Source organism: Parus major, chromosome 13, assembly GCF_001522545.3.
Source record: "Parus major isolate Abel chromosome 13, Parus_major1.1, whole genome shotgun sequence".
NCBI classification, from domain to species: domain Eukaryota; kingdom Metazoa; phylum Chordata; class Aves; order Passeriformes; family Paridae; genus Parus; species Parus major.
In genome coordinates, this window is record NC_031782.1 from 7211699 (window position 1) to 7236810 (window position 25112).

The 25112-nt window shown below is 42.5% G+C and overlaps 1 protein-coding gene across 1 annotated transcript in view; it reads left to right on the forward strand.

The window, feature by feature from the left end:
* ADAMTS2 (ADAM metallopeptidase with thrombospondin type 1 motif 2) overlaps positions 1-24055 on the forward strand; it is a gene marked incomplete at its 5' end in the record, with an annotated part of 174435 nt that extends 150380 nt beyond the window's left edge. The window contains 11 exons of the mRNA XM_015641485.2: positions 967-1142; positions 5014-5147; positions 5975-6098; positions 6713-6793; positions 8258-8421; positions 9559-9718; positions 10923-11055; positions 13309-13516; positions 13862-13991; positions 14997-15086; positions 19403-24055. Coding sequence (XP_015496971.1) covers positions 967-1142; positions 5014-5147; positions 5975-6098; positions 6713-6793; positions 8258-8421; positions 9559-9718; positions 10923-11055; positions 13309-13516; positions 13862-13991; positions 14997-15086; positions 19403-19863 — 1861 coding nt within the window. The remainder of the gene's footprint in view (positions 1-966; positions 1143-5013; positions 5148-5974; positions 6099-6712; positions 6794-8257; positions 8422-9558; positions 9719-10922; positions 11056-13308; positions 13517-13861; positions 13992-14996; positions 15087-19402) is intronic.
* Positions 24056-25112: the final 1057 nt, after the last annotated feature.

Genomic DNA, 25112 nt, shown 5'->3' on the forward strand with positions numbered 1-25112 from the left:
TTTTGAATTCCTTTATTCCTAAAATTCTTGAATTCCTTTATTCCTGAATTCCTGAATTCTTGCTTTAATAACTTATATATGGGTCATCTAGATAATGTAGGAATGATTCTATTCCAGTAACAGTGGAAGTAAAGTATACTTAATACAAATTATATGAAATGTGTAATTATTGCTCTTAGTGTGGCATCATAAAATGTCAAGGTCCTAACAGCAAGAACTAAAACAATTGTCAGAATGAAATTATTTTAAGAGAGAAAATATTTTTAATGTTGAATTTCTTGGTTTATTGATAAAGCAACTGAACTTGACTACTGTTGAAAATCATCTTATCATTGATTTTTTTTTAATTGAGTTTTATGAAGCAGCATTTTTTGATGGAAATTTTTTTCTGTTAAGAAAAAATTTTCCAGTTCTTTTTTCAGCCTTTATTACTTTGGCAACAGGGAAGTGACCTTTATAATTGTGGGCACAGTTTTAGTTGTAAAACCTATTTGCATGTAGGAAAAGCCTAATGTACTATTGAAACATTTTCTGTGTTTCCTGGATGAGGATGAAAACTCAGCTACAGATCCTGAGTTTTGCATTGCCAGATCTGCCAGGGGTCTGGTGCACATCTGCCTGGGGGCACAGAACTGAGCTGGGCTCTGCTGCCTTTGCTGCTGCTTTAGGGGTGAATGGGAATGAGCTCTGCTGTGCTTTCCTTTCCTGGCTACACCAAGAAAATGGCTTTTCTTGCCTTTATCAAGTAGTTTGAACCCCTGCTTGCAGAAGTTGCTTTTTAACAGCTAAATAGTGACAGCAGGTTTTGAAAGGAAATATGTATTTCACATATCAGAAATACAGCCCTGGCTTCAATAAGTGCCGACTGACATGACTCAGAAACAAATTTCTCCTCAAAAGATTTGATAGACACTTGATTAAGGAAATAATGGCAAAACTGACCATGGGTTTCTCTCCCTGCTGCAGTCCTGCCAACGGAGGCCGCACATGTGTGGGGCCAAGCTACGAGTTCCAGCTGTGCAACACCCAGGACTGTCCCAAGGACTTTGAGGATTTCAGAGAGGAGCAGTGCCGGCAGTGGGACCCTTACTTCGAGTACCAGAACACCAAACACCACTGGCTCCCCTATGAACATGTAGATGGTGAGCAGCCCCTCTCCTGTGCAAACTAAAATCAGTTGCAAATATAAATAAAAATTACATAGGAAGGGGTAAAACTTCTTCCTGGGAAATTATACCTCCTAAATCTCTTAGGAGTTGTTTGGAGGGATCAGTGAGTGTATGAGTGATTCAATTTATACAATGCATTTGATTTTCAAAAAATTTTGGACACTGTTCCCCAATGACAGCTGTTAAATGGATTTTCCATGAGGTAAAAGGGAATGGTTTTGCATGGGAGGATGGCCTGCTCTCAGAGCTGCAGAAGGATCTTGTGACACAAGAGGGCAAAGGAAGTTCGGTGTTAATGAACGCCAGTAATGGATGTGGGAGTAAAAACTTTTGTGTGTGTATGGATCTGTACAATGGTGGGCTCTGAAGAGAAAGGCTGGGAGGTGGAAATAGCTTTAGGAAAAGATCATTTCATGAAGGGAGAGATGGAGAACACTGACCTGTCCCTGTGTACCTGCACTCTGTGTCTGCACTTGAAGTACTCAGCCAATGCAGCTCAGGTTGTGCCCACCTCACTGCTGCCCATGCTGCTGAAAAAACCACAGCTGAACTCAGGCCACAATAAAGCAAACATAAATAATGACTTCTGGATAAGGAGAGTCTGGATAAGGCAGGACTTTTCACCCTGGAAAAGCAAGGATGTAGATTATAAAGATTAGATTATAAAGATAGAGTTACAGAGTTGTGAGTGGCCCAAAGAGACTGAACGTGGAATGATTATTGAGTTTCTCATAACACAAGCCTGAGAACATCAAATAAAATTATCAGGTGGCAGATTTAAAACAAATAAGAGGAAAGAGCACAAAGCATCTAATTATCTTGAAATTTGCTGCCACAGAAAGTTGCAGATGCCAGAAAGTTTTAGAAATTATTTTGAAAAGTTCTTGACAGTTCTACAGTCCATTAAGAGCCATTAAACACTAAGCTTTAGCCATGATTTTGGAAGTCCCCAAGCTGCAGTGTAGGAGGAACTGGGAGAATGTTCTGAGAAAAGTTTCCAGTTTGTTCCTGTGTCTTCCTGCAAATGCTGTTGGCACTCTTGGAGGCAGCTGTTGGGTTGGGTGGGTGCTGGCTCTCAACCAGCAAGGTCAGGCTGATGCTGTGGCCTCTTGACAGACATCACCTCCTAGCACAAAAATGTTCCTGTTCCTGTTAATGCCTTGGCTTAACTGCCAGTGCAAGTGCAGCTGGATGATTTGGGCCATGTCTGCTCTTGCCAGAAAACCACTGCGAAGTTTTACCAAACAAAAAGGCAGAGGGCAATGAGCCTCAACTTGTTGAATGAGCAGTGTGAGCTGCTCACTGGTTTTGAACCCTGTCACTTCACTTGAATGACCAATCCTTGATGGCCAGGTTGGCCTGGCATGGGGCAGGTTCTGGGCACCCACCCCATCCTCAGCCCAGCTCCCATCACTGGGAGGGGAAGGGTCACTTTGGGTGAATCATTTTGCATTCCAGTGAGAGGATACTCTGCCAGAAATTAATAGCAAATTCCTTATAATTAATTTGCTTGACTTTCTTCCCAAACAGTTCTCAGAGTTCCCTCATTCTTTTCATGCCATCTTGGTCAGTCTGGGATTTTCAAAGGCACAGACACAGCCTAACAGCTTAATTTCATGAAATAGCTTTGCTGGCACAGGGTGAAGGGATGAAGGCTGTGGCCTGCAGGACCTTTGCTTATGCTTTAGCCTTTGGAGCAGTCTGCTGCAAAGACCAGTGAAACAAATCAGATTTTTTTCAATTAAATTCAAGGGCTTCTGGGTCAGAAACCAGCTCATTGATGTCTGAGCACTGATCCCTGGGCACTGCTGGTTTCCAATATAACTGTGGTATAACTGCAGACACCTTGAGAGTTACATTTACCTGTGCAGGGTTATTAGAGGGAACAGCTTTTGTGTGAAAACAAGGCCAGAGACGAGCTTATGCTTGAACTTCAATCTATTCAAAACTCCCTTTTGTAAGGATAAGGCATATCAGTGACATACTTGTGAGGATAATGCAGTTGTGGCTCAGAAGTGACATAAATCCATACACTTCACAGGCAGCTCAGCTGGACGTGTCTGACACATTGTGCAGGGCATAAGAGCAGAGAGGAGTGCCTCATGCTGTGGGCAGAGAAAAGCCACTGAGCTGGGCTGCACCCCAGTGTGTCCTTGAGCATCCCATGCCCCGTTGTGCTGTGGTCTGTCCTGTTCCAGGCCCTCTGGGCCCCCCAGGTCCTCACCCCCACCACAGACTCCTGCACTGTGCATCTGCCAGGGCAGCAGGGAGTGACTCTGGCTGTGAGCTCCAACCCCAGGTAAATGAGAAGGACTCAGAGAGCAGGGAGTGGACAGGCACACCATCACATCTGTGCTCCTGTGCCTCTACTGTGTCCAGCACCAGTGAATAGGAAAAAAAATAATTCTTTGCAATAACAGGGTCTAATTTAACAGCACTTGCACATTTACTGTTCCCACAGAGCAGTGGGAGCAGAACCATCTCTAAAATAAAGCCCTTGTACCGAGTTGTTGGCACCCAGTCAGACCTGCTGATATTTTCATTTAATCTCATGTGGTGAATGTGTGGTATGTGTGGGGACGGGGTGGGTGCATACCCAGGGGTGGTGTGTACACATCTGTCTGGTGTGTACACATCTATCGTGTGCACAGCCTAATGTTTCTAATATATACAGTAGGTCTGTCATTGTTATGATCTTAATAGCCTCCTATTAACAATTTGCACCAAAGAAAGTGCCTGTTTTAATAGACTAGACCCTGGATTTTTAGCATGACTTCTCTGCATGGTTTGGGAGAAGTAACAAAGGTCTCTGATGTACCAATACCCAGTGGCCCTGAGGACATCAACAGTAACAACAAGGACTTTATAAAAAGAGGGCAGAAGCCATGGAACTGTACAGGAGAGGAACACAAAGGGCCTGTGAAGATTTATTTCAGTTGAACTGCTATAATGGAAAGGTCGTTATTGTTTTCAATGGTGGGAAAAGCATTCCAACTTTTAATCACGTTAAAATAGCAGAATCTCTATTTGTTTCATCTAGCAGAAAGGCCATCTGCTCTTCAGTGCCAAGGAAAGCACAGTGAAACTTATTATGGGAGTGAGGACAGCAAAAGACATGGATAAAATGAAATAGTCTAGTGGAATACAACTTTGTTCAGCCACTGGCTAGTCATTTTCAGTCTTATTTTTTGTTCTTAGCTCTCAAATCTTTGGAAAAGATCAGAGAAAATGCCACATGTCTCGCTGTTTGTGCCTGTGTTAGCAGTAAAAAAAAAGAAAAGGTTTTTATCTGAATCTTTTTGACATCTCATCTTGTTTAATGGTTTAAATTATCATAAATATGAGTACAACCATGAGGCAAAATTAACTTTGTGGTTAGATGAAGTGCTATGGCCCAGCTATCTCTGAAAAAACTTTGGATGCCAGGTTCACTCAGTGTCAAACAGCTGCATTTAAAGGGGAAATTACTTTGGCTTTTTTCATTTAAGTGCAGCGCAGGAGAAACCAGCATCTCTGACAGGTAGTTGTGCAACTGAGGAAAGCTCTGCCAGACTGCATCACCTGCAAAGGATTAAATAGATCCCCCCATCAAAGTCAATGATCTGTTATTTTTAAGCCTGTCTCCTAATGGTGAAACATTGATGCTTTGTGATTCAGCATTTTCTGAGCGATCACAGAATTTTTCAAAGGGGATAAGCATCAATGATTTATGGGTACCACGTTGGGCTCTGTGATGTGTGCACGGAAGAAGGGAGAGCCAACACTACTGAAAGTGCTGCTCACAACATCAGCAACTCAGCTGTGAGAGCTGAACACACACAATCTGGGTGGTTTTGTTTTTCAGCTAAGGAGAGGTGCCACCTGTACTGTGAATCGAAGGAGACGGGGGATGTGGTGTACATGAAAAGGATGGTACACGACGGGACCCGCTGCTCCTACAAGGATGCTTACAGCATCTGCGTCAGGGGGGACTGCCTTGTAAGTGCCTGGGGGCTTCTTCAGAGCTCAGTGTTGTGAAAACTTCACAAAAAAAATTCAAATTGTACCTTGAGTGCTTGTCTCCGAGGCTGACTAAGTATAATAACACTTTGGGAAATAAGGAGATTTCATTAAGGTTATTGTCACAATATTATGTGTGATATTCACAGTTGCCATGCACGTGACTCGATTCCAAAAGCACCTACCTACACAAGTAATATTTCATGCAGTATTTTAAGATGAATTATTACAATTAGCTTTCAAGGAAAGCTCTCCCTGCTGAGGTTTAGAGGGGGTGGAATGTACAATGGAATACGAATGCACAGCAGCTTTCAAGGAAAGTGGTGTTAGGTTATGGCTGATGTGCATTCTCTTGGAATTTGATCATGCTATTTTTAAAAAATCAATGACAGTTCCTCTAAGTTGGGATCTGCTGCAGGTCATCTTTCAAAGGAATTAGTCTCTGACTAGCAGAACACTGGTGGAGCTGCTTATCCCCATACAGATGCCTAGATTTTCCTGGAATTTAAGTATCTGTCTTAAGATAAGTTGAGGCTTAAGAGCTTTTCCTTAACCATGCTGCTTTCCTTCAGTAAGAGAACCACTGTGAAGCATAATATAAAAACATAGTCACCCAGCTGTCAGCTATTATAGGAACTGGAAGTATTAAAATCTGTTTAGCTGTTGATCTTCCAGGAGAATACTGAGGTGGGCTGCTTTGCTGAAGCAGAATCTAGAGATTGGCATGTAAAGTTTTGAAATGTACATCTTCATTTGAAATGAAGAGTGGATAAATAAGAATGACTGTTTCTCTGTTTTGTGCACAGAAAGTTGGGTGTGACAGGGTCATTGGTTCCACGAAGCAGGAAGATAAGTGTGGTGTCTGTGGAGGAGATAATTCCCACTGCAAAGTGGTGAAAAGAACATTTTCAAGAGTACCAAAAAAGCAAGGTCAGTACATCCAATGTGGTTTCTCCTGGGGAATTCAGGGTATTTTTTCTTGATCTCTTATGTTTAATGGAAAGTACCAGGACAATTTAAAATCATTTGCAGCATCATTAATTCCAGTAAACAATCTGGACTTACTTCCAGATGTGTTTATAATTTGAAATAAGACTTCTGTCCAGTAAGCAGTTAGAGCTGCTGATACCAAGGCCTGTGCATGTGTAGGAGAAGGGTTCCCTGCTCTTTGTTGGAGAGCTGTGGACTTGTGCTGCTGATGTCACCCAGCTGCTCTGTCACTCCAGTGCTGCAATAATGTGTCATCATCAGGCACTGTCAGGCAGGAGCTTGTGTGGTCTCTGTGAGTACAAATGGCATTCAAGGCCTATTTCAGTCTGAAGTGAAGTCTGTTGATGATACTTCAGGTGTCTTTCCTCTGACCCAAAGCCCTTTGTCCCTGTTATGTTCTGGCATAAAAATGAGAATGGGAATAATGCTGAATCGGTTCATCTTTTTTAATACACCCTGCCTTCAGAAAATAAGATTTATTTAAAAACCTAAGACAAACCTCCCTATTTGTGGCATATTAATCCATAACTATCTTTTCAAAACCCTCATTATAGGGTACGTTAAGATGTTTGAAATTCCTGCTGGTGCAAGACATTTACTTATACAGGAAACAGATGCCACCGCTCATCATCTTGGTAAGTAACAAGTAGGGAAATTTTCAGTCAAAATAATTTTTTTCTGGCGTTTATTTTTGTCTCTGGAGGCTGACAATGTGTTTATACATTTGTTTACCCATTACCCACCCACACCATGTACTTCCTCTAAGTATGTTAAATTAGGAAAGTTGTTTGGCAATTTGATTTCCCTGTGCTGTATATCAGGATGTCCCAGCCAGATCTCTGTGTTGATATGTGCATGTGTGAAAGCTGCTGGAAGAAACACTCAGTTACTTCATGGATGGCAGTGCATTATATTTGGGGGTTGGAAGTAGATGATCTTCAAAGTCCCTTTCAACCCAAACCATTCTAGGGTCTGTATGCATCTCTTTTGCTTCCCACCCTCAGTAATTTCCCAGCTATATCCAGATCTGTTCCAGATTCTGCCCCGCTGCTAACAGTATTGACATGAGGCTGCCAAATCAATCTAGCAGTTTAGGAGGTAATGGAAATCCACTCCTCCCCAAGCCCTGTAATCAATGCTAAGCACTGACTAGTAGGCTGCTATTAATTGGAAGTAGATTCACATTGAATAGTCTGCTAATTATAGTGTGAGTCCTCCCATCTTCTCCCTAGTGAATGCTTCCCTTGCTGCTCAGGGCAGGCTGGCCCTGTGGATCAGGGAGCAATCCTCATTCTGACCAAGTTCTGTCCAAGTGGGATGTATGCTGTGCACAGGGACAGCTGGCTCGCTGTCGAGGCCACTGCTGAGGGAGCAGGATGCTCAGGTAGCTGCCAGAGAGAAAATGGAGTTAAAATCTGTTGTTACCTAACTAGTCCCTGCTTCTTCTAATGAGGAGGACAAATGTTCCATCTCAGGTGAAAACCTGTCCTCATACAAAGGTGGCTGAAGTCTCTCGAGGTGAAGGATGGAGCACTGTGAGAGCTAAGAGAGGAACCAGCCTCTGTGTGCAGTGGCAGGTGCCTGCAGAGCAGCGGGAGCTTAACAGGGTTGGTGTCAGGACTGGATCTGAGCAGGAGAATTAATGCTGTTTCTACTGTCTCTCTCTCACTGGGGGGACCCGCTGGGGGTTAGCTCAGTAGCCTTTCTCTGATGGAGCAGTAACAGCCCCTTGAGCTGCCTTACAACATATGAAAGAGCTGAATAGCTCTGGGACCCCCACTGGCTCTCAAATTGGCTCGGGTTTGGCCAGTGGATTCAGAAGTTGTTATATGGGAGCAGGCAGCTGGACCCCTACAGTGCAGCCTCATTTCTCTGGCAAGGCAGGCTATGAAAAAGGGAAAAAAAGGACAATGTTCCAGGAGCTGAGCAGAAAAGCATTGACAGCTCAGTGAAACACCTGAAAAGTCTTTCCAAACCTGTGAGGGAGCAGAGGAAAATGCACACTGGCCTTTTCAGCTTTGTCCACTGGGACACAAGCAAAACAAAACTGGAGATGAGAAACTAACCTCTTATATTCACTTTCCTTGTGTTGTTCCCAGCTATTAAAAATCGTGAAACAGGGAAATTAATTCTAAGTGAAGACAACTATGTGCCAGACTCCAAAGTATTTATTGACATGGGTGTGGAGTGGGAATATCGGAATGACGACGATAGAGAAACGGTGCAGACCATGGGGCCGCTGCGTAATGGAATTGTTATTCTGGTAAGTCAAATGGAAACCACCTTCCACAGAGCCATAATGGGCTAGCATATCATTCAGATTCCTCTTGTGAGTTACAAGAAGACATCTGCTTCAATTACAAGACAATGGAAGATGTATTTTAATTCCTTTCTCCCAGTTCATTGCTCTGTATGAGAGCTGTTATAATTCAGGATTATGTGTTGAGGAACCAGCTGTCCTGATTATTTCCTGTGGATGGCATAGCAAGCAGCCACTGAGTAAAGCTTACTTATCCTATCTTCCATGTGAGCACAAAACAAAAAAAGTGGATCGTATCAGCTAGATCTAATAGCTCCTTCTCCCATCCATGTTTTGAAAATGTATCCTGCAAAGGCAGATGCAAGATTCCTGTGCTTCCTGGCTCACTCTTTCAGGGCAAAACCAGTTCCACAGTTCCCAAAACCACCCAAATATATTCTTTTTTCATTACAAACTAGCAAACAATAGACTTCAATTAGCAGGGGTAAGTTGATTTAGAATCCCTCTGAAAACAACTCTAATGTGTTGATCTACAGCAGCTGAACTTCAAAGAAAGAATAAATATTGTATTTCCAAAGGACCAATATTTTACACTTTGTTCACACTGAGTTCCATTTTCTTGCATTTGTCATAGTGCAGTGTGATAACAAAACCTCTTTCTAAGTATTTTATATTTCTGTCAAAATTAAGTAAAAAGCTTTGCAGAACTCCAGGATTATCATAGGAATATTTGTGTTTTATCAGAAATACACGCAATTTTCTTTGCCACTTCCACTTAGTTCTGCAGTTGAATTTGCTTTGTCTTTTAGTGGAACTATCAGTTATCATTTCAGTACAAAATTTCCTTCCTTTGTGATGTGATATGGAAAAAATGTAGTATCATGATGTCAGTCCAATGCTGGCAAGGAAAATAAGCCTAAATCAACAACAGTCATTCTTAATATGCAGTTTAGAAACTGTCTCATAAGGATGGAGATACTTTCTCATCAGGGAAAAAATGCATTGAGTGCAGCTAAAAGGTTGAAATCCCTCCAGGGATGTTTTTATATGTGAGCCATGATCATTATTTCACATCATCTCACAGAACTCCTGGTATCAGTCTTTCATATCTTTTTACGCTGTGTCTGCTTTGCTTCTTAGGTGATTCCTCATGGTGGTGCCAAGATATCTTTGACTTACAAGTACATGATCCATGAAGATTCCTTGAATGTAGATAACAATAATGTTTTGGAAGAGGACTCAGTGTCATATGAATGGGCTTTGAAGAAATGGTCCCAGTGTTCAAAACCTTGTGGAGGAGGTAAAAACAAAACCACAGATCATTCAAAATTCCTTCATTACCATGAGACGTTAGGGAGACCAGAGTATGGGAGGAGTTTTACATAAGTAATAGATAAATAAACAGTGAATGGGGTCAAAATCTGACTTAAAGAGTTTGGGGGCAGATCTGGGCTGATTAATTTCTGATTTGTAGTTATGGAACTGAAATATTGGACAAATGTGCAAGATTTGGATGAGGGTCTCCAAGATGAGGCACCTCCAAGTGAAGGTGCCAAACCTCAAGGTGCCATGGGGCGGCCCTTTGTAAATCTGCTTCCAGTGATGTGGCCTTTGCAATGTCAGACTCCTTTTTGGGGCCAGATGTGAACACTGATGCTGTTCCCCAGGCTGATGGTCAGGTTGCAGCATTGTATTGTGGCTGGAACGGGTTTGCAGGATGCTTTTGAGATGCTGGATCTGGCTTTTATTTTCATTAAATATTATTTAAATGTTATTTTCATTTTCATGGTGAGGCCACACCTCGAGTGCTGTGTCCAGTTCTGGCCCCTCAATTTGGGAAGGACATTGAGACACTTGAGCAGGTCCAGAGAAGGGCAACAAGGCTGGTGAGGGGCTGGGAACACAAACCCTGTGAGGAACAGCTGAGGGAGCTGGGGTTGTTTAGCCTGGAGAAAAGGAGACTCAGAGGTGACCTTGTCACTCTCTACAGCTCCCTGAAGGGTGGCTGTAGTCAGGTGGGGTCGGTCTCTTTATTCAGGCAGCAACTGACAGAACAGAGGACAGTCTCAAGCTGCACCAAGGGAAACATAGGTTGGATATTAGGAAAAGGTTTTTTACAGAAAGAGTGATAAAGTACTGGAGTTGTCTGCCCAGGGAGGTGGTGGAGTCACCATCCCTGGATGTATTCAAAAAAAGACTGGATGTGGCACTCAGTGCCATGGTTTTGTTGAGATGTTAGGGCTGGGTTGGACTCGATGATCCTAAAGGTCTCTTCCAACCTTGTGATTCTGTGAGTAAAGGAGTGAAAAATATAGGGGTGAGCAATTATGGGTATTAAATTTGAGTTGCAAGTGTTTATTTGGTGCAGCTTACTCCTCCTTTGGTAGCAATGTTCATCTGCAGTTCCTGCTACAACCCTTGACAGAATTTGTGCAGGTCATCTGAAACTCGAGCCCTCTGTGAGATCTGCAGGTTCTGAGAGTAAGAGCAGTGTCTTTCCCCAGGTTACCAGTTCACCAAGTACGGCTGCCGCAGGAAGACGGACCACAAGATGGTTCATCGCAGCTACTGCGAGCTGATCCAGAAGCCCAAACCCATCCGCAGGGTGTGCAACCTCCAGGAGTGCTCCCAGCCCATGTAAGCATCCCTGGCCCCTGCCCTGCTCCCTGGAGGAGCAGGGGCATCACAGCCAGCCAGCACTGGCACCACAAGGAAGGTGGCTTTAGCTTCACCTTCATGGCCAATACAGACACCCAGGACTGTGGGGATCTCATGCTCTGTTCTGCTCATAGAAATATTCTTTCTGTGATTGTTGGTTCCTGTGACTTATGGAATGAGTTGGATTAGAAAAGAAGTGCTGTCTTGACCCAGACTTTTGTGTTCAGGCCATCTTGAGGTGATACAAAATAGACATAAACTCAATTTATACCAGCAGATTTTACACAGTGTGAGTTAGCCATGTCAGAACAAATGTATAGAGTGCTACAGAAGACAACCAGTGTCATCCAGTCTCTCAAATCCAAATCTTCATAAAGCTCACAGGATATTTTTGGACATTTAAACACAGGGAAAGTATTTGACCTGTTAGATTTCTCTGGCTGCACCTGTACAGCATGAAATGCCTGTCGTACCTCCATTTCTGCTCTACATAGTCAAGTGTTATAAATATTTTAACTCACATTTTACAGGTGTTTTTTTTTTTACTGTCAGCAGATTATTCCTGCCACATGTAGGACTAATATATTCTTTATGCTACTACTGCAACAACAAAGGAGTATGTTGATCCTAGCTTTTATCTCTGGGGACCAAGTATAGGTTCCAGGAATAACAGCAAATAAATAGAACATACCACACAGTATTTCCTAACTTCCTTTAAAAAAAAAAATATTTGAAAGAGAGAAAAGGCAAGAAACTGTACCCCATAAACTCTGCATGGGTCAGGGTTGAACGTTTGTTTGTAATGACCTAACTGCATGTCAGGCTCTCTGGAAAAGTCTGTATCCTCCTTTCAGCTGCAAATATAATTGGGCCTAGGTACCACAAAGACTCAATAGGATCCTAAATTGTGCTTGGAACCCTGAAGTTTCAGTTAGCTCTGTTTCCATAGAATGTCATCCAGGCGTTTTGCTCTTGTACATAGGAGAGGCAATTATTAAGGGGTTTTACAAAGCTCTGTGACACCCACTATACTAATATGCTGCTTCTTAACTTTGGGGAAAAACTCATCTTTGTCTCAGAAGTCACCTCAGGATTCATGGCTCCACAGCTCTTGCCTTTCTTCACAGCTGTGTGATTTCTGTAGGTTACAAAAAGAAAGCAGGGAGAAATTGTTACTTTCTGTTTAACTGGAATGTGTACTGCAGTGCCTTTTACTATTTTTTGACCATTTTCAAATGGTCAAAAGGGATTTTATGAGTACTTTAGGACAATTCCTTCAAGCTCAGGGTGTTTCTCCAGATTACGTATATTTTTTGGATAAGTTTATCCCATAAATACTGTTTACATGGAACAGTATTTCCATCTTGCAGATCTCTGCACTCTGTAAATATTTATAGACTGCTGTATGTCTTCCCTTGATTATAACCAAGCTTTCAGTAGTCTAGGTAAATTTCCTTTGGTGCTGTCTGTCCCTGTCACTCTTCTCTAAGTTCTTTATAATTTGTAGCTACAATTCCTGAGTTGGTTTGGGTGATCAGTGAGGGTTTCAACTGCACCACATAACAAACTGTAGATTTCATTTCTCAGTGGCCAAACTGATTTAGAAATTAGGAACTCAAACTTTCTGGTTTTCAGTAGAATGTCGCTTTCCCCCAAACCAAACATTTATGATGATGAGGACCCTGATGTGTCCCAACTCAGCACTCACAGCACTGGGTTTGCCAGTGCTTCAGCAGATTGAGTCTAACATGGTCAGGAATATATGGAGTGCCCAGGTGTGGGCCAGGCAGGAGCTGCATTTCTAGCCCACATGTTTTGGCTTCACTCGTATGGGAACCAGCTGGTTCATGCTTCATGATGAGACAAGGCACATCTCATGCACCCAGACCCAGGAAGCTCAGCAGCACCCTTGGGTGGCTGCTTTTGACATAATAGTGACCATATTTTATGTGCAGTCTTGGAAAGGGCAGCTTAAAATCAAAGCAAATACAGCAAAGAGTAATGCTTATCTTGGAGATAATGAGAAAGAGTAATATTGAAGATCTGGGTCTTCTTAATGATATTTCAGGGCCACTAAAATAACTCTCACCATAACTGTTTATGGTTTTTTTTTCATATCTCCTCCTTTTTTCCATATTAGAACTAGTATTAACATCATGTTAAACCTATGTTTAAGAGTTACAGATCAACAGTTTGAATTTTACTCTGCTCACGCTCTTTTCACCAACGCAGATGGGTTACAGGAGAATGGGAGCCTTGCAGCAAATCTTGTGGGAAGACAGGATATCAGGTCCGGTCTGTGCGCTGCATCCAGCCCCTGCACGACAACACAAATCGCTCTGTCCACACCAAGTACTGCAACAACGACCGCCCAGAGGGCAGGAGGCCCTGCAACAGGGAGCTGTGCCCGGCACAGTGGAGAATAGGACCCTGGTCACAGGTCAGTCTCTTTCTGCAGGTCTCAAACAGCTAATTTCTGATTGTGTGGAATGAGCATGACATGCTAGCACTGTATTTGTGAATAGATGGCTTTGTGAATAGATGGCTGGCATGTATATGTTTGTTTATTGTTCAGACCACAGCTCATTCTTGGAGTATTTCACAATTGCTGGTGCACCACAAGAAGCAGTGGCTCTCCTTCTTGCTTTGTTACTCTAGGTACTGAAGTGGCCCAAATAACATACCACATCAGCTCAAATCAAGGGCAATTTAAAATTGAAAAGCTAATTTCTAATCTGTTGTTTCCAGAGGGTGGCTGGGGTGTAACTGCTGCCTGTCCTTTCAGTGCTCTGTCAGCTGTGGCAATGGCACCCAGGATCGCCCGGTCCTGTGCCGGACCAGGGACAACGCCATCGGCCTTTGCAAGGAGAATAAACCAGAGAACGTCAGGATTTGCAGACTACCTCCATGTCCCAGTAAGGGCTAGTCTTTGATGGCTTCTATTACTTGTTGAAAAAAAATTTATTTATTTATTTGCAGTGCCTTCATTGAATTGATACTTGTGTGCTACGTCTGCCTGGGGGGGCACTTCTCCATGGTCCCTGTTTTGAGTGGAATTCCAAATGTGGGGCTGCTGTGTGGCTGATGGGATTCTTGGGCACTCTTCTCCTGCTGGGGAGAACTGCTGGTCCCAGGACAGCCTGAGGGTCTGGGGCAGACCTCAGCACAGTGCTGATGGCTGGATGTGGCCAGCAGGTGCCCTGGGAGAGGAGCAGTGCCTGAGTCCAGCCCTGCACCCCTGAGACCTGTGGGGCTTGGCAAGGGGCTGCTGGGCTGTGGCTAACCAAAGATGCCTCTTTGCTTTCCCCACCTCCACCAACAGTTCCAGGCTTCTTTTACATTCTGTCAAACACAAGTTATCTGCAGGGGCTATCTAACTCAGTTTTTAGAAGCTGTAATTAATTTGTTCCTGCTTAATCCAGGGCAATAAGGTCTTTATCCTTGTTAGCTGTTCAGCTGTTTGCAAATGATACTTGTGAGATCATTTCACATATTCCTATTATTAAGTAACTCATATTTTTCTTTTTTTCCTGATGTGTTTCTCAGGGTAGCTTTTGATTTCTAATTAATTAGAAGCAAGCTGTCAATTATAGTCTCCAATACAAAGATTTTAATGAGGTACTGTAACTAAGCCAGACTGCACGTCTCTGGGGATGTGTGACACTGCCATGAGAAGTGCTGTTGGAGAACTGGCCCTTGGGCTGTCTTAATGTTGGCTGTGAAGTGCTGGGCACGAGTTGTAGCAACTTCCCCAAACAGCACCCTTTGCCCAAAATCGCACAGCTTGGTTGTAATCCTTCCCTGGGCTCCCTCACAACTGGAGCTCACTCTCTCTCTGAGCTTGTCTCCTTCTGACGGGGCAACAATTTAATGCTGCCTAACATATGTTGTGTTGCATCTTTTTTTTTCCTCTATTCAAGGAAACGTTTCTGATCCTTCAAAGAAAACCTACATGATACAATGGCTGTCAAGACCCGATCCAGACTACCCCATCCAGAAAATATCTTCAAGTAAAAGACCCATTTATAACTCTGCCTTTGCCCTTAAATGCATGCCACATCGAATGTGGACTTTGCCTTTTGCTCTCTTCTTCTCTCTATGCGGAAAGTTCCCTTGACTTTGCCAAGTTTAAATCTTGGGCTGAATCTGTTTTTTCACACCAGGCACTCGGTGCTCGGTGTCTTTCTTCTCTGGAGCTTGCGTAGCGCTGGTGGTGGAGGTCTTGAAGTGTTGGATGTGTGAAGTTGGATCTCCACAGTATGTTGCAGTCCTCCAAAAGGGAGCTGGGATCGGTTTGCTTGTTGCTTGGTGGTGGTGAAAAAAGGCTCTTACTGGTTCCTGATGTTCAGTTTGATAGCAAAACTGAGAACTTATTGTGAATGTGATCACATCACAATAATGACACCTTGTAGTGCTAAAGTTCTCCTTTATCTAAAAACCCGAAATCTCGTAACTCTCTGGTTTCAGTTCGCTGACAGGGTAGTCTGATGAGTGGAAGAATTTTTTCATTCCATTTTCCTTTGTGGTGCTCTTGCTTTCCTCACCCTCACTGCTCATTTTTTATTCCTGACCCTCACCTTTATGTTTGTGACCCGGGGAGGGCTCACTGGGGAGCAGAAGCTGAGTTTCTGTCTGTACTTTCCATGCTGCTCTGATGCCGTTGCTGTCTCCAGACTCCCGGTGGTCGCTTGGTGGGTTTTTTCTCGAGAAAAGCCGCGTTCATTTTTTCCATCGCACAATTTTTGCCAGTTTTGCGCATTCTCACTTCAGAAGCAAACCCAAAGCAGAACAGGCATGGTCCATGGTGAAGGTGGTGGTGTTTTTCTTAACGTGGCGGAGGCAATATGATGTTTTCATTGACTAGGATGTCTCCAGCTGCTCAGCATGGAGCTGTTTATACTCATTACATCTCTGGTCTTTTTTCACCATGTGCATGTCTGACTTGACTGGTGCGGCTGTGTGTGTGCGTGTGTGTGTGTGTGTGTGTGCTCTTAGATGTGTCAACTGGCAAACATAACAGTGTGAACTACTACAGAATTACCTCAATTTTTATTGCTTTTTTTGCTTAGAAGATGAATTTTAGAAAAATGCCTTAATGTTGAAATGTAAATGGCATTGATTTACCAGATCCAGCTTTAAATATGAACAGTACACTGGTACCTTGAGTTAATCTTCATATGGAGTGTTTTTACTTGAACGCTAACTATTGGAAGGCAGTAAATTTAATTGGAGGTTGATTTGCACAGTGCATATCCATATCTTCATTGAGACAGGATTGTGGCCTGACTTACTGAAATTTAACTGGAATTCGTGCTTCACCTTCCGTGTTTGTGTTGAAGATTTGGAATTCACAAGTCATAAACTTCTTTGTGACAGTCAGTACCAATAGTAGAAATGTAAAACTGCAGTCTTGGAGCAAATTACTACCTTATTGCTTTGATCATATTTTTTGGAAAAGTGGCATTTTTGAATCTTTGGGTCGTCAACAGTGTAGCACTTCAAACTTGTCATTATCATGTGATCACATATTTAAATTTTGCTGTTAATATTTCCTGAAACATGTTAACAATTTACATGACAAGGTGAAAAAGCAAAGACACGTATCTGGCACTGAATACTGTTATGTAAAATAATTGGTGTTTAACTGTATAAATATATTCATGACTGTTACCTTTAAATAGACAATGTTTAGTGATGTTTCAAGAGATGGGTGGCTATAGAGAATGGTGCAATAAGGTATCTGGGCATTGTGCACTATGTCTATATGCACTTTGGTTTATCAGGGATATTTTATTAGTGTTTTGTATGTATTTAACATAATATTAAAGATGTGCCAATTCAGTTTGCTTTTCAATATTTTTTTATGAGACTAATGTGTACCAAAGTGACTGTGAAACTGATTTATTTTTTTCTTACTGATGTTTTGAATATATACTTCCAGTCTGTCATGCATACTGCAAGTAAAAATAAATAAAAGTTCAGCAAATCTGGATATTTTGGTTTGGATAGAGGATCAAAATTTTATTCTGGCATTGAGAAGTTGCAGAGTTTATTTATATAACTTACTAGATGTCACTTAACTTATTACATAATGCAGTTTTATTTCCATGTATTGTTAAGCTTGACATTGCATATTTTTGTTAGGAAAAAAGGCATTTTTCTAAAGGTGCTGTTATTGATTCTTACAAAGGCAAGAACAGACCTGCCTTGTTAAAACCACATTTAAATATTATACCTGTTGGCTTTTATTATGGAAGCCATTTGGAGGAACATGCATAAGGATCATGCATCACAAGGCAAGATGTTCAAAGGGGACTCTTACGGAGTAGGTAAAAATATATATAAATTGTATAGGCATTTATATAAATTGTATTTGCAGGCCTTTGTATGGAACTGTGCGTGCAGGTATGAGCAGTTCCAGCTCTTAAAGGCTGGTTTGAAAATCTCACAAAAACCAAGGTACTATTCTCAGGCTCCTAAAGAAGGAGTCATTCCTAATCTCCAGCAGTATTTCATTTTAGCATTTAAAAAATATGAAAATTACCTGACACATTCTAAAGTAGGAACTAAAATTTTGCTTTTCTTCAACTAAAGCAACAATCAGGGCACAGATACAAAGTACAGGAGGTGTTTTCCCTTGCCTCAGCCAGCACTAGTATTTTAAAGCAGCAGCACCAGCCATTAGTTATTTTAGACTGATATGTTTGCCAATGAAACACCCACGATGCCCTGTTTTGTTAACATGGATGAGTGAAGAGGTGGCACCTCTGCTTTCCAAACCCCCTTGGTATCGCTGAACCTGCTCTGCTTCTCTCTTTTGCTGTGAGGGTGCTGACACAAGCCAGTGCTCGTAGCAGGAGGGGGAAATGTGAGCTCCAGACCAGGCTGAGAGCACTGTCTGCCATCGGATGCACTCCAAATAAAGGCGAGTAATTGGAGTTACTCACCCTTTACTGTAAGAGTAGGTGGAAATGTAGTAAGAGCAGGGGGAAAGAGACAAGTGATTTTATCTCTGTCTCAGCACTTTGGTCACAGAGAAGATGTTTTGTTATTGATGATGCCAAGTGTTGGTCAGTCTGCTTTTCTCTTCAGCCCTCTCCTCTCCTACAAACCCTCTGACTCCTCTCTCAGCATGGGCTGCATGTTGGGATTTTTCCTTCACTGCAGTGCCTGGCTCCATTACTTCATCCTGGAGGAACAGGAGCTGAGGGGTGTCTGTCAGGCAAATCTCTCTCCAAGGAGCCTGCTAGACCCTCACCAACCATTTAACACCAGTTCATGTAGACCTCTGCCACTCCTGAGTATAAATCACAAGGGCTTGGGGAATCTCTGAGAAGGTTTCTGTTTATGTTTCTCAGGGAGGAACACTTTGACCACTTCCCCAGATTTGACCACAGAGGTATTAACCTCTGCCTACAATTTGCCACCTGCATTTCAGCAAGATCAGGATCTGCCATAACACCTTTATTAGAGTTCAGATTGTTGTAACAGCTTTTGACTGCTTAAAGCTTATCAATTATCATTCTCTCTCTTTCATTATAGTCATTGACACAAAAATCAGGACTTTTCCCCGAGTCTCACAGTCATTAATGGACTGGCTTAGCTCCACTGCACTGGAGTTTGTTGTTCCAAAAATACCAGCTCTCTTCTAGGAGGAGTAGAAAAGCCTCATGGTAAATGCACCACTTTTCTCTCAAACAAGAGAGAAAACACTGCTGTTTTCAGAGTAGAGGTACCTGGCAACAGTGTCGCTCCAATTAGTGGAGATGGATTAATTCTGAGAGTTACATGGTACACATTAAAACAGGACTTGACTTTCCTGAGACAGTCCAGAAAAACATGTTACCCCTGACCGTGGTTTGTCACTGTTTGACTGCAGAAAAGCATTAAAAGGAGCAAAGAGGGAAAAAATAGATTTCTTAATATAAAACTTGATGACTTTGTGGGAGTTCAATGTAGTTTTAGCAACAAGACAGTACAATCAGTGTGTTTTGAAGTTTAAACCAAGTCAGTAACACAATTCATTGTGGCTTCATGGTCTTCAGGGTAGTGCTTCCAGGACGTGAAGTCAAAAATTTGAGTGTGATGGTCTAGAGCTTGGATGGGGCTGGTGCAAACAGTTCAGATCAGCTTTTGCAGCTCTTGAAGTGAGTTAACTTTTAGGTTGAATATAAACCTGCTTCTGCTTATAGAAGGCTCATTTGCCAGTTTCCCATCCCACTTTAAATATCAAACCCTCTGCCCACTGCCAAAGCTTCAGCTGTGTTTCTTTTTCTGATTAATGTAAAGATGCTCCTTATTTATCTGTTCCCTTTTTCTCTTTCAGAAGATCATTGTCAAGGAGACAAGTCAATGTTTTGTCGCATGGAAGTTCTCTCCCGTTACTGCTCCATTCCTGGGTACAATAAGCTGTGTTGCAAGTCCTGCAACACGTACAGCAACGTGACAGAGGACAGCAATGTAACCAATGCCAATGTAAATAAGAATAATGTCATTGAGGAGGAGCTCCTGACAACCCTCAGCCCTCCCGTGGGAGTGTCCACCACACAGTCTGCCACCAGCCCTCCTCTGCTTTCCAAAACACGTCCACCCCCTTCCAATGCAACTGAGGAGCACCCAGAAATCAATGCAGTGGATGTTCCCTATAAAGTTGATGGGTTGGATAACGAGGTACCACAGCACAACATCATTACACGGAGGAGGCCTTATGAAAGGACAAGGAATCAAAGAATTCAGGAGCTGATCGCTGAGAAAATGAAAAGAGAGACTCTTAGGAAAATAAACTAAAATGGAAATATGGAGCAAACAACATTTTTCTCTTATAGAGATGTTACCAACATCATAGTATTGGCCATTGTAGAGACTAAAAATGGGGGAAAATCAAAGTGGTGCTATGGCCGAGATACCAAATTCTCAAGCCTACTATAAATGGGAATGACAGATTGTTTCATAAGTGCTAATCTGAACACTTTGATGGCTAGGTTAGGTATGCAGGGTATGGCAGAGTATTAGTGCAATATCCCTACAGTGTCCACAGAATCCAAACAAACCACATTACTTAGGTCAGGTTAGCAGGTTTCTCAGCTACAGGCTCTCTCAAGTCTTCTATGCCTGTGTAAAACTGCTTGGGAATAGTAATGGGAGTCACACTTAGTCTGGAAGAAAGCAGTCCCAAGACATAATAGATCCCTTTAACTCTGACAAGCAGGGGGTGAGCACTCCTGTGATGCTTCTGTGCCTTGCACAACCCTGGCACTGACACAGCCCGCTCTGGGAAGGTTCTCAGGCCATGCCAGGCTCGGTTTGGCTGACCTTGGCAGAGCTGCCTCTGTGGTCACAGCTCAGCATGGGCTCACGTAGCTTCCTGGACCAGGACTGTGTAAGAAAATACAGAGAAAATTCTGTAGCCATATATTTATGTGTAAATTAAAAACTGACGAACAGTAGTTTACATACTTCCATAAACAATTTCAAAGGATTCTCCTAAACTTTTGGATACATGCAAGACATTTAGTAGGGTAGATCTGGCCAACTTGGACTGACAACATCCTAGTCTTTCTGTTTACAATTATCCATGATTTTTATAGTCTTTAAGTTCCTGTAATGCAATGGCCTCAGTGATCCTTATTGGTTGGTGCTTTTTTATTGGTCTGATTTTTTTTCTACCCACATTCTGTTTTACTTAAAGATGACTGGATTCTTGTTGTCTTTTCTTTGGTGCTTTGTTAAGACAAGCTCTTTTTTTTTTTTTTCCCCACATAGGATGCAGTTATTTTTGAGGAATTAATCTTGTATTATCTTCCTTTCCTTAGGACAGCTTTATTGGTGCAGAAGTGAACAACTGTTTGCTGTGCCCTTACATGAACAAACACACACACACACATGTATCACAGCACCAGGTCTGCTAGAAAACTTCTAAGATGTTTTCTGACAACCCTTTGAGTACTTTTTTTCCCCTCAGGGTCATCATGGTTTTCATATGTCATTTTGAATTCCTGGTTGGAGAACAGGAGATGAACTCAGCTTGGCTCTAACACTGCTGAGACAGGGAGCATGGACTGGTTCCTGCTGTGGGTAGCATCTGAGCAGTTTTTTTCCTGGCTGGGATTCTTGCATTTGTTTCTTCTTTGCTGGTAAATCTCCTGCAGAGCCTGGGGCTTCCCTGAAATCCTCTCTTTACTAGGTATGTCTGGTGGCTCCAAGTTCAGATTTTCCAGTCTGAGAGGAAGATCTCACCCTCCAGCCTGAGCTGGTCCTGGCTTGAAGCAGCACCAGCAATAAACCCGTATGTAGAGGCACAAAATTATTGGGAATGTTCTGCATGCCCAGCAATGTGTGAGCTCTTCTCTGTCCCTGCTGCTGGGGAAGAGCTTCACAGGTATTGCAAGGTGAAGGACATGTAACTCCCTGTGACCCTACCTTCTGCCCTTGACTGCCACGACTGAATGAACTGCCCAGTCTCTTCTTCCAAATGAGCCATTCCTGATGGAAAGGGGGCAAGAGCCTGCAGGAACCTCAGGCTTTACAGCACCTATGTGTGGGACTGCTTTGGCCTGAACTGTGGCCAGAAGTTTTTGAAGCACAAGACCTGGTCTAAGAAAAATTCTTCATGGAGATACTCGCCCAAGCAGAGAATGAATATTTTCAGCTGGTGCCGTGGCATCAAGTGCCCCTTCTCACACAGGACCAAGGTGATACACTTGGAACAGCTCAGATAGCGCAGGGATGACAGACACACTGAAGACCACGAAAACTGGGAAGCTCAAAAGGCCTGCTAGGAGTCCAGAGCATTAGGAAACATCTCCTGGGCCAAGCAGACGTGGCGGCAGATGTGGAAGCGGCAGAAGCAAAAATCTGTTCTGGTTTGGAGAAGTAAAAATCAGGCTCTGCAGTTTGGCAGCACAGCAGGAAGAGTTCCACTGCAGGCTTTCACTCCTGGGACATGGAGTGATGATCTCCTGCAGCCCTTGTCCTTAGTGCCCTGTCCCAGCCCTGCTCCATCACACGGCCACAGCGCACGGGCGAGCCCCGGGAGCCTCGTGCCAAGGGATTTGTGGTTGCCTACAGATGGGACAAGTTTTAATAACAGTGTAGGTTCAGGTCACGTCTGTGCACAACAGCAGCGTAGTAATGAGCACTGAAGGGGAAAAAAAAACCCCACCATTCTATTTATAAGCAAGGAAGACGTGTTTAAATCAACATCATTCCAGCTGCAGTGCCATGGGAGACACAAGCTGTAGCCAGGCTCCCAGCCTGTAGTCATAGTATTTCTTGCCTTCCATATTTCCTTTACACAGATGTGGTTAGTATAAAACTCATCTTTTCCCCTTCAAGTTAATATCCTTTTAGCTCTGTGGACAATAAAAATAAACCACAACCCCCAGCTTTTTCATAGACTAGAAGCTCATCCAAGCATATGAAACTTAGGAGAAACCCTTTCAAACCCAAAGATAGAAAGGGATGGAGCTGGATTTATGCAGATGGAGAGGTAAAGTTTGCTGCCTGGAGGGTACCAGTCTTATCCTCTGGGAGTTTTTTGAGACCCATTGCTCTGATTCCCTGAGGTAACTCATCTAATAGATCCTGTTCTGCCCTAGTTCTGGAATAGGCTTAGTCAACCAGGCAGTGTGAAAAAATACCACAGGAGGCAGCACCCACACCTCAAAAAAGCATTTTTCCAGATAAAGTGGAAAGTTCTGCTGCCTCAGGGAGCAGGAACAGCCTTCTGGAAGGCTGGTGCTATGTTAGGTCCAGTGCTCATTAGGAACCCCATGAAATGCCTGGTGGCATCTGCATTTTGGAAGGGCTTGTTCCCTTCTCAGTCTCAACTTTTGGGAGATTTAATTTGATTTGTTTCTCAATGGTTTAAATTCTCCTGAATATTTCTCTAGCTATTTTGGGGAGAAACACTAAACTACTTGAAACTTCACTCTATGTTGCTGAGGACATTGAGAGGCTGATGAACCATCTCTTTAAGGAGCAAGAACCACCAGCTGCCTTCTCTTCACACTTTTCCTGTATGAGAAGGGGGGAAGTTAAGTCTCTTCAGAGCAGGAAAGATGCCTTCTTTTCAAGCTGCCATGGGTTGTTCAGAAGGTGGGTTTTTTCAGCAGCTCCCCAAGAACAGGTACATCACTTCTACTGGAAAACACAACACAGGGCTCTATGGATAAAGAAAAAGCAACCCCAGACAAAAGGTGGGAGTTTGCTCTCCTGACCTGATCTCATTTCTATGTCATGCAGTGGAAAATTTGGTCATTTTTTTGTTTGGTTGAACTTGGACAACTGTTTCATCTCCTCTGCAATGCTGTAATTGGGCAAGAGCACCATCACAGTGGATCTTCTGTAACCAGTTTGCTGTTTCACAGGTGCTGCATTTTCAGACATAACAAGCTGAAAGTGATATTTTAATGTAACCTAATCCCCAGAAACTAAAGCAGGTTTATAAACAAATATATTCCTGCAGAGACCATCTCAGAGATCAGAGATAGTAATGTGCTCCCATGAAACAATGTGTTCATGATCTAACCATGCAAGTACAGTTTTCTCAATTGTCATTTTTCTTGCTGTCTGAATTTAAAATCCAAGTGACAGCCTCTCATGAAAAAAAAAAAAAAATCCCAAACAAATTCTGCTTTCTTTGGCTTCAGTCACCTGCCATTTTTTTCACCATCATTTCTTTAAAAATTTCTGTTATCTATTATGAATGCATCACTTTTTATATTCATATATCCATTCAATATTTAGAGTCTCACAACACCTCCATAGAATGCTTTCAGATATTTTGAGAATTCTAGAAATGGTGCTTTACCAGTACTCAAAGGGTTTTATGTTTTATTTTATTACATAATGCATTTAATGTCTTATTTACTCACCTACAATGCACAGTATTAGCTATGTTCATCTGAATATCTATATGCAACCTCCATTCACTTACATATGCCTGAACAGAAATTGCAATAAATAGCCATTTCTTGTATATTAAAAATGTATATACAAATTAGAATCTTTAATTTTATAATTTATTAAATTCAAATGTCTGTGTTCTTTTGCATAAAAAAAAGTGTTTGGCTTTTCCCTGTGCTTTTTTTCATTGAGTTGATGTCATGCAGAGATGCTGGAGGACAAAGAACCAGCATCTTCAGATTCAAAATCAATTCAATTTCTACAACGTAATCAAGTGGGATTGGGATCTTGCTGCCGAAGTCCTACATCCTTGTTACAACATCCATTATCCAAGGCTAAATATCATGAAGTCACTGGACCAAAACTTCAGCTGATAACTGCACAGAAATTAATCAAACTCATTTAAACCTGCTTGAGGCCCAAATCCATCCTGGTCTATGTATCACCTCTTTAAAGGGCTCAGTTTTGGGGCTTCTATTCAGGATCGATGAGTGAATTCTGTTTTGCATGTCTTATTGATAAAGTAATTGCTCCTTTCCATGAAATTCTTTTGCACACACTCCCCTGCTGTATCCTGCAGAGCATGGCCAGGTTCCCTTTAAAGGATAATTGAATCTTTCCCATCTGATTGAAGTTTGAATAAGCAGATCCCTGCTTATTGTGATTATTCAGTGAGCACCATGCAGTGCATTCAGGTCCAGCATCCTTTAATCAGGTAACGAGCCACCTCAACACTTTCCATCTGGAAAAGTAATTTGCATACTTGGATGCCCCGATAAAACAGTGGGCAAGCCCAAACCTGGGGTTCATTTACTGTGATAATTCATGCAGCATTTACAGCTGTGACAAGGGTTATGTTTAATTCCTCTTCCTTTTGTAGATTTTGAGATTTTTTTAGAGTGGTCATGGCAAAAGGTCTCACGTCCACACCCCAGACAAGAGGGGCACCCAAGGTGGGGTCAGTCATGTCCAACACCTCTCCCTCCCCCCAGTCTTGCTCTCTCTCTCTCAAATGCCAAACAATGACACCACAGGAGGCCTTTTCTCGTGGTCTACATCAGATTTTTAGCCCTTTTCACCATCATCTGGCTCCGAGGAATTTTTTTTTAAAAAAAAGGCAGCTGGAGGAG